At 47.4% G+C, this 9,746-nt stretch overlaps 1 protein-coding gene across 1 annotated transcript in view; it reads left to right on the top strand.

Moving 5' to 3' along the window:
- Positions 1–1,282: 1,282 nt before the first annotated feature.
- The window catches only part of USP11 (ubiquitin specific peptidase 11), an 8,844-nt gene continuing 380 nt past the window's right edge, over positions 1,283–9,746 (top strand). Inside the window, exons 1-16 of the mRNA XM_045288273.1 lie at positions 1,283–1,447; positions 1,590–1,644; positions 1,793–1,892; positions 2,268–2,441; positions 2,540–2,698; positions 3,093–3,317; positions 3,438–3,521; positions 3,618–3,712; positions 6,332–6,538; positions 7,152–7,204; positions 7,395–7,658; positions 7,735–7,805; positions 8,087–8,199; positions 9,089–9,238; positions 9,320–9,435; positions 9,632–9,720. Coding sequence (XP_045144208.1) covers positions 1,598–1,644; positions 1,793–1,892; positions 2,268–2,441; positions 2,540–2,698; positions 3,093–3,317; positions 3,438–3,521; positions 3,618–3,712; positions 6,332–6,538; positions 7,152–7,204; positions 7,395–7,658; positions 7,735–7,805; positions 8,087–8,199; positions 9,089–9,238; positions 9,320–9,435; positions 9,632–9,720 — 1,947 coding nt within the window. The 5' untranslated portion in view covers positions 1,283–1,447; positions 1,590–1,597. The remainder of the gene's footprint in view (positions 1,448–1,589; positions 1,645–1,792; positions 1,893–2,267; positions 2,442–2,539; positions 2,699–3,092; positions 3,318–3,437; positions 3,522–3,617; positions 3,713–6,331; positions 6,539–7,151; positions 7,205–7,394; positions 7,659–7,734; positions 7,806–8,086; positions 8,200–9,088; positions 9,239–9,319; positions 9,436–9,631; positions 9,721–9,746) is intronic.

The following is a 9,746-nucleotide window of genomic DNA, read 5'->3' as shown; positions in this document are numbered from 1 at the left end:
ACCAGGTTTGGTGGGGGGGCGCTTACATTTCATACTTGAATGAGAACATACTGATACTTGGAGTGCATTCTAACCTTTGGAGCTTGTACAGCTAAGCCCCATATGAATGCGGCGCACTTTAGTTGCATGTCTGGGCCCCGTTCCTTGTGGAACAACATTGGTATAAACAGTGGGCAGTGTACATGCAGGGAGGGGACCGAGTCTGGACCACATTGCTCAATTCAATCAACAATGATAAGCCTCTGCCTCCCACATTTACCTAGCCCTGGAGTTCTTGTCATCTCTAGCCCTACATATCACAGATACTTCCTCTATGGCAGTCAGTGCTGGGATGCCCAGATTTACTTGGTAATTTCCTTTTATGATGCGTCCTTTGCCTCACCCCCACCCCACACCAGGTAAGCTGGCACTTCAAGAAGGCTCTGGTGGTAGGTGAGGGCTGTGTGTTGCTCCCAGGCATTACTTGGCCAGTTGGTAGTGGTCTAAGACATGGCCAGCCACTCCTTGAAGGCAAGGTACGGGGAGAGCACTTGGGGAAGTAGCTCTTGTGGGCGGTGTGGGAGGGGAAGGTCTTGTTAGGGCCTGGATAGGTGTAGACCCATAAGTCTCTGTGTATATCGCACGGGTGCACCCTTGCATGAGTCCCTCAGGGTTCACCTGTACATGTTTTACAAAATAAAGTTCATGGGAAAATTGTTATCTTTTCATTTTGTTTCCGTGAGCTTTTTTGGAATCACTCACCACCACCATCTAGCGTGTCTGCTCTGCCTGTGTGTCTATGCGGTGCAGGCATACCTATGTATGTACTTCACACCTTTGCCGATGTAGAGCTGCCCACCCTTCAAAAGACTGAGGTGTACGTAGTAGAGCTGCTGCTTTTTCAGCACAGTGATCTGGGCACGCCTCACACTGCGCAGTTCAGTCATACAGATTGTCTTTTGTGAGTTTAACTGTCAGAAAATGAATTTATGTTCCCAACCACCACTTGGGGCCCCAAGGCTGCACGGCTTAGGCTCTGGCAGACTGAGGAGGCATTGGTTCAGACTTTGGAGCCCCAAGACGGTCACCGAAGGTTCACTGTTGGAGAGTCAGTGAGGGTGGCTCCTACAGACTGACGAGACGAACTGCATTTCGGAGACGTGGCCGGTTTTCTGGGGCTCTGAAGCCCGGGAAGGGATCAATCATGTAGAGATTGATAAAGGACACATGCTTCTGATTTAGGTCTTGACCAAAGACGCAAGACAAATGGTGACGAGTCGGGTCTGATGGGTCAATCCTGGGTTTCAGGAAGATCTTGTTTGTGCTCCATCCCTCTCCACAGACTCGGTGTTGCACACAGCTTGGGAGCAGTTTCCGGTGAACCCCCAGGCAGAGACACGGCTGTGGATTGAGCACTCTGACGGCTCTTCACCTTACCATACTGAACGTCCATCTCAAGATTGGGCAGGTGAGAATGGCAGGGGAGGACTTTGCTGGACTGGGAGATGGGGATCACCTGGCAGTGCTTGGGTTGGGGGAAGTGAGAGCTAGGTACCCATAACGCCTTTCATGACTCATTCCTTTTCTTTTTTTTCTTTCTCCAATCCAAGTGATCGTCATGGAGACCCGAGACAAAGATGGCACTTCGCCACCGAGCTCAAAGAAGTACGTCCTGTGAGCCTTGGGGTGTCTGGTCCAAAGTGGGATTCCACCATAGGAAATGTGGCGGAATTGTAGGAGGATTGAGCCTGTGAGCAAATTTCCCATGCATGTAGTAGTCCCTCAGCTGATGGTAATTTTCATCCAACCCCAGGAAGAATGTGTCAAAGGAAGAGGAAGAGCTCCAGGGCCAGCCGGGCATCTGTGGCCTCACCAATCTGGGCAACACGTGCTTCATGAATTCAGCTCTGCAGGTTAGCCCATTGGGGCTGTGTCTGGTAGCCAGATGAGCTTCAAGAGCTGGGGTTGGGGGTGGAACTCTAGGGGACCGGAGGCTGAGGGCCCCCACTCATACAGGGCAAGGGGAGGTTGGAGCTAGGGTCCCACAAATCTGAATTGACATGCCCCCATTCTTGAAACCTCGATTCCTCCCTCTGCTGGTCCCCTGCGTTCCTTTTTCCCTCTCCTTTGCCACCACCTTCTGCTGATGATTGATTTCTTGGTTCTCCCATCCCCTGTCCCTTCTTTCTTCATCCTTTTTGTGACTGCCTCGATTCCTTTTTCTTTGTTCCCATCATGGCCGCCGCCTCTCTCCTCTGCCTCACTTACCTGGCACCTGCCTACTGCAGTGCCTCAGCAATGTGCCACAGCTCACCGAGTACTTCATCACCAATCGCTACCTGGAGGAGCTCAACTTCGGCAATCCGCTGGGCATGAAGGGTGAGATTGCAGAGGCCTACGCAGACCTGGTGAAGCAGGCATGGTCTGGCCAACACTGCTCCATTGTGCCCCACGCGTTTAAGGTGAGAGTCACCTGGGTGCCCCTCTCTCTCTCCCATAACATACATTTCTCATGGGTCTCTTTAACTTTTGTCTTTCATGGCCTTATTCCCTCTCCCAGACCAAGGTGGGCCACTTTGCATCCCAGTTTCTGGGCTATCAGCAGCACGACTCTCAGGAGCTGCTGTCATTCCTCCTTGATGGGCTTCATGAGGACCTCAATCGAGTCAAGAAGAAAGAGTATGTGGAGCTTTGTGATGCTGCTGGGCGCCCTGATCTGGTACGTTGTTTTGAGAATCCCATCCACTAGCTCTGGTTCTCTCCAGAGCACTCATCCCGAGACTCCCCCATTAAAGCTGCTACAATCTCGTGCCTTAGGGAGTCACTATCCTCCTCCCTGGGATGTGCAGCACCCACCACCATTCTCTGTTCAATTTTTTTCATCCTGAACTTACCTCTTATTCCAGTCCCAACCTTAGTTCCAATACCACTTTGTGTTCCCTTACTCAACCCAGTCTCCTGCACAAATTCAATCCCATCCCTAATAGTGAACAGTATCCCTGGCTGTAACTCTACTTCTTGACCTCAGTAATGGTCCTGACATTAAGCTGTACTCCATATGTGTATACTCCAAATCCCTGTCAAAGCTCCCCCTACCTTGACCGTGTTGGCAGGTGGTGGCTGAGGAGGCTTGGTATAACCATAAGCGGCGGAACAACTCTGTGATTGTGGACACTTTCCACGGCCTCTTCAAGTCGACGCTGGTGTGCCCTGATTGTGGCAATGTGTCTGTGACCTTCGACCCCTTCTGCTACCTCAGCGTTCCGCTGCCTGTCAACCCCAAGAGGGTCATGGAGGTCTTCTACGTCTCCATGGATCCCCGCCGCAAGCCAGAGCAGGTATGGGAGGAATAGCACCATGGGGGCTAATGATGAAGGACGTGTGGTTGGAGTTTGTTTATGACTGAAACCCACCACACACCTCTTCTGATCTTTTCTGTATATGTATTCTCCCAACAGCACCGGCTTATTGTTCCCAAGAAAGGCAAAGTCTCGGATCTGTGTGTGGCCCTGTCCAAGCACACTGGTGTCCCGCCAGACAGGGTGAGGATCTACAGATGGAGGGAGGGCGGGATTCAGGAGTAGGGATGGAGAGACCTTTGAAGACTGACTAGTCCTCTCTCTGCATCCCCATCCCAGATGATGGTGGCCGATGTCTTCAGTCACCGCTTCTATAAGATTTATCAGCTGGATGACCCTCTGAGTAGCATCTTAGACCGAGATGATATCTTCATGTGAGTGAGGGGGCCTAGGGATATGGTTGTTCTTCAGGAACTTTCTCATCTTTCTTTTGTATGGCCCCATCTTAACCACCTTATCTTTTCCCTTCTCTTCCTTAGTCACTGGACGCCAACCCCGAGCAGGGCCTTAGCCGGGCAGAACACTTGGAGGGTTCGGCGGGGGTGGGGCTGGACAAGGGTCTTTTGTACAGGATAGCCTCAAGGTTTTCTTCCTTATTACATGAAGGATGCTACTTTCTAGGAATGTATTAGTTACATAATGATCTGAACTCCTTATGGCAATCCTCCAAAAAATTCATTTTCTGAGTTTTGTTAATTTTGTTGAACATCCAGCAAAACATAAACCAATTCAAATTTCTCCAAGTACAATTTTATGACACTGGTTTCATGCTTTTGAGTTATGCTACCCTTCTCACCCTCCTTGAAGATGCCTGTCTAATCTTCCAGGTTACTCTTGTCCTAGATCCCATGTAGACAATTCTTAACACAGCATAATGCTCAAGACAGATCTTTTTTACTGGTAAGCTAAACTCACGGGCAGTTCAACCCTGTCCAACAGGGAGGGTCACTAGGATCAGAATTGACAATGTGATGGCAGTGAGTTTGAGTGTTTGAGTCATCTGCTGGTGAACATTTAGGTGATTTCTACCTTTTTCAGATCGTGAATGCCGTTGCAATCAGCATAGCTGCCCGCACGGCTTCCGCAGTGGAATTGCTGAGTCATATGGCCGTCCTAGTGATGGTTTTTTGAGGAACGTCCACTGTTTTACACATTGGCTGTGCCATTTTGCATCCCTGCCTGCAGTGGATAAGCGCTCCAGTTTTTCCACATAGTGGGCAACATTTGTTGTTTGTTGTTACCCCGCCATCCTGCTGAGAATAACATGATACTTTGTTGCTGGTTTGGGGTTGCATCCTGCTGCCACCTACTATATGTTGAACATCTAGTTTTGCTTATGTTCTGATTGGATTATTTGTGGTTTTGTTGCTCCAGCTGTCAAAGTTTTATATATTTTTTTGGTTGTTCGATGTTTGTCAGGTATACACAAGGGTTTCAGAAATCGTGGGAAAATTCCACCCCCACCCCCCAAACTCTTTGAAGCTCTTTCATAAGATTTCTGAATATAGCCTCCTGATGGTAAATTCAGGCAGTCTTTTGATGAACAAGAATTTAAAATTTTTATCTCTTCAGTCTTCTGCTATTGGTGCTTTGTTAGATAATCCATTGAGAAACGCGAGGCCTGGCAGTGTTGCCCCTGCTTTTCTGCTAAGAACATTCTTGGTTTTAGTTTGTAAATTTAGATCCTTAATTAGTCTATTTTAATTTGATTTTATGTATGGTGAAAGGCATGGATCCTATTTTTTCTGCATGCGGAAATCCAGTTTTACCACCACTATTGAAGACTGTCCTCTTTTTCCATCAAATGGATTTAGCACTGTTATCAAAAATCTATTGCAGGTGTATTTCTGAACTCAGTTCTTTTTTTAAAAGTTTTATTTATTTTTTATTTTTATTTTTTTAAATCATTTTATCAGTGGCTCATACAACTCTTATCACAACCCATACACACATCAATTGTGTAAAGCGCATTTGTACATTCATTGCCCTCATCATTCTCAAAACGTTTTCTCTCCACTTAAATCCCCGGCATTAGGTCCTCATTTTTCCCCTCCCTCCCTGCTCCCCCCTCCCTCATGAGCCCTTGATAGTTTATAAATGGGTATTGAACTCTTAGTTCTATTCCAGTGGTCTGTGTTTCTTTGTGATGCCAGTAAGGAGCTGTTTGGATTACTATAGCTGCATGTCAAGCTCCACACCCCCTGCCATCTAGTCTATTCCGACTATGGTGATCCTGTAGGACAGGGTAGAACTGCCTCTGTGGGTTTCCAAGATGGTAGCTCTTTACGGGAGTAGTAGAAAGCCCTGTCTACCGCTGAGTGGCTGGTGGTTTTGAACTGCTGACCTTGCAGTTCAAAGCCCAACTCCTAACCACTACGCCACCAGGGTTCCTTATAGTATGTTTTAGAAATCAGTAAATGTGAGAATCCTACAACTTGGTTCTCTTTTAACATTGTTTTAGCTATTCAGGGCACTTTGCCATTCCATATGATGTTTGAAGATTAGTTAAAAAGGTGTTTTAAAATAGCTAACACTAAGATGTGTTCTTGACACGAGATCATTCAGGAAAAAGAAAAACTAAAATTTTAAGTAAAAACTAAATTTAGTGCTTTTTAAGTAGAACTAAATTAAGTAGTGCTTTTTAAGTAGAACAGTTCTTTGTAACCCAAGCAGTTGTTGCTGTTCAAAAAAAGGAAATTAATACGAAAAAAAGCATTTAAAGACAAAAAGCATTTAACCCCCCTTTTCACTGAAAATTTCTGTTAATCCCCTTAGTACTCTGACAATGATAAAATATTTTAAATAATATGCACAAAATGCACACACATGTAGCTAATGGTTTTTTAAAAGCACAAAACATTGAAAGATATTTCACATCTCTTAAAAATCCTTATCAACCTGTGGGGGGTAAGTAGATGGAACAGGGAGGTAGAGGCCGGGGCTGCTCCTTTGGATATCCTGATAAGGCTGGACCTGATGCTCACTTCCCACAGCTATGAGGTGTCACCCAGGGCTGGGAACGACGAGGGCATGAGAGAGGATATTGTGCTGCCTATCTACCTGCGGGAGCGCTCTCCAGCCCGAGATTTCAACAATTCTTACTATGGCCTGATGCTTTTTGGGCACCCTCTCCTGCTCTCTGTGCCCCGTGACCGGCTTACCTGGGATGCTTTGTATCACATCCTGCTGTACCGCCTCTCGTGAGTATATCCCTTCCCTGAGGGAGAAGGGGACAGGGAATTTGAAACAGACCCGGGTCTCTAGCTGCTTATTTCATAGTATTCCTTCCACATCCAAAAGACAGCTGAAACTTAACAGGGCCCTAGGATGATTTAACCTAGGTGGGAACTTCGCGTGTAGGCTTGGCTTCTAAACTTTTGGGTTCCCCACCCTGAACCACAGGCCATTTCATCTGGTGCTTAATTTACTCTTATGCGGAGGCCTAAGTGTTTTTACTGATAAATTTTCATTGTAGTTCAAATCTAGATTCCTTTCTGTGGCAAAGTCATACGTTTTCGGGTTTAGTCTCTCCTGTCTTATAAGTCCACCCAGAGGCCACCCCTGTCCAACTTTGTGTTTGTTTCCTAGTGGCTTCACATTCTTAAGGGCCAAACTCCTTACTGTTAGCACACAACTAGTATTATCAAACCTCTTCATGTGCTACCGCCTGCAGCCTTCTTGGTTCATAGTGAACTACTACTTAATGTGTAGGTTTACCAGTCGCATCCCTTCATAATTACAATGAAACCCCAGATGCTGCGCATTGCCGCTCTTGTGGCCCTCACCTGAGCAGCACCTCTCCTTTCTTGGCAGGCGCTATGTGGCCAGGCCCAGCTCTGATGATGACGATGACGGGGATGACAAAGGTAAAGAGGAGGAGGGAGAGGGGCTCCACAAAGATAAGGGCCTGTACAAATGACCTCATGGGTTAAGGGAGGAGGGGGAGGAGGTTTATCTGCAGTAGGGCTTCCTGTACATGGTCTGTCTGGTTATACATTGTTCCTGTGCCCCTTGGGGTTCAGAAAGGTCCATATCTGACATTTCCCCCTATCTAAGGAGATGGCGGGAATAAGGGTAACAACCCCTCCAAGTCTGGACAAACCGCTGGAGGCAACCCTCAAGACCCTGGCCTGGACCAGGCTGGGCCCAGCTCTGGAGTCATGGGCAGGAACCGGGCTCCTGCAGACAACTCCCCTGGACCTTCTAACTGGCCTCAGAGATCTCGGCGCAAGCACCTGTTTACCCTGCAGACCGTGAATTCCAACGGGACCAGTGACCGCCTGACCTTCAATGAAGATGGCCATGGTGTCTCCTTCAGCTGTGAGCCAGGGTTGGGAGGTGGGTGGCGGGTTTTCCTAGCAACAGGTCTTCCTGACCACCCACCCCTCACCTACAGCCCAGCCGTACATTGCCATCGACTGGGAGCCAGACATGAAGAAGCGTTACTACAACGAGGTGGAAGCGGAGGTAAAAGAGGTCCCAGGATGGGGGAGCACTTACATCTTGTACCTCCTCAACTTCTTTCACATATTCCCTGTCCCAACTCCTTCAGCCGTGAACACAGATAGACTCAGGTCCAGGTCCAACCTAGCTTTGGAACCTGAACATCCACTAAGAACTTCAGGGCCTCAAGTTTCTAGCTTCAGAAATCCATATTGTTGACCACTTGGAATATGTCTTCCATGTCTGCTTCACTCCTTATTAATCTACCTGTCATAAAAACCAGCTGTCCACTCACCCCACTCTAGGGCTACGTGAAGCATGAATGTGTTAGCTATGTGCTGAAGAAAGCTCCGGTGAAGCTGCAGGAGTGCATTGAGCTCTTCACCACTGTTGAGACTCTGGAGAAAGAAAACCCTTGGTAAGTAAGGAACAAGGATGGGAGCAAATAGGGGTTCATGGTGGATGTGACTACACGTTACCTCTTTTCAGTACATTTCCCTTTCCCTCCACTCAAGCTCCTGCCACACTTGCCATCAATACCATAGCATAGTCCCACTACAGGGCTGCTTGTGCTGTCTGGAATGCTCTTCCCTCAGTTGTCGGTAGGCTTCTATTCCTTTACGTGGGTCTGTGATCAAATGTCACCTTTTCAGAGAGCTCTTCTCTTACTGCCTTGTTAAAAAACCATCCCCTCCACCCATCCATCCCCTCTCTGTTCCTCCTCCTCACTCTTCCTGGTCAAACCTTTGTCTTTAGCTCAATAATAGCACACAAGGTTGCGTCATACATTCCTTTTTGCAATATTGCTTGCCTTTGTTGTAGAATAAACTCCCTAAAGGTAAAGACTTAAGTTCACTGTGTGTTTAGTCTTCACTGCTTACACTAATGTTGGGTGTCCAGTAGATGCCCAATAGATTGCAGAGTAAACAAAACATAAGAACCAAAAAGATAAACCCAGTCTCAAAAATAAGACCAGCATCTCCATGTACCAGAAATGGAGCAGAAAGGATTAAACAACGGACTAAACAATAGTTAATCAAGTATATGGTGAATAAATGAAAGTTAAAACATGAGACGAAAACTAAGCGAGAAAGGGGCAGGCTCCAAATAGCACAGAATCTTACATATAAAAGGTAATAGATAAATTTATGAATGAATGATAAGATTTTAACATGTAAGGAGAGCAAACCAGGGTTTTGATAAAAGTAAGACCCAGCATCTCTCTGCACCAGTAACAAACAAAGACCACAAACTAGGTTCCTTCCGAGAAGGTCCGTTTACTACCTTGGGCCCTGCCCTGTCTGTAGGTACTGCCCTAACTGTAAGCAGCACCGGCTGGCCACCAAGAAACTGGATCTGTGGATGCTGCCCGAGATCTTGATCATCCACCTGAAGCGCTTTTCTTACACCAAGTTCTCCCGAGAGAAGCTGGACCTCCTCGTGGAGTTTCCTATCCGGTAGGGGGTGCTTAAGGTGGGGGAGGGTGTTGACTGAGGAGTGACCGCGTGCACCATTATTAACCCTCTTTCTACCCTCAGGGACTTGGATCTCTCTGAGTTTGTCATCAAACCCCAGAGCGAATCTGAGCCAGGACTTTACAAATACGATCTCATTGCGGTTTCAAACCATTACGGAGGCCTGCGTGATGGTCACTGTATGTACCAGGCTGTGGGCAGGGGCTTCCCTGGGCAAGGGTGGGCATCTAAGCTGGGGTGTGTGAGGATGGTCTCTAGGAGGTGACTTAAGAATGTCAACCGATGCTGAGGTTGTCATCAGGGTAGGAGGAATGAGTGAGTCAGGATGCAACCTTGGAGGCATAAACGTATGGACAACTTTCTCCTCTGTTCCAGACACTACATTTGCCTGCAACAAGGACAGTGGCCAGTGGCACTACTTTGATGACAACAGTGTCTCTCCAGTGACTGAGGATGAGGTTGAGGTGTGATTTCCATCTTATTTAATTCC

Source organism: Echinops telfairi, unplaced genomic scaffold (assembly GCF_000313985.2).
Source record: "Echinops telfairi isolate 266 unplaced genomic scaffold, ASM31398v2 ScPeMD7_19;HRSCAF=73, whole genome shotgun sequence".
Taxonomy (NCBI): Eukaryota; Metazoa; Chordata; class Mammalia; order Afrosoricida; family Tenrecidae; genus Echinops; species Echinops telfairi.
Note: the sequence above shows the minus strand (reverse complement) of the source record. Positions and strands in the feature narration are given on the sequence as shown.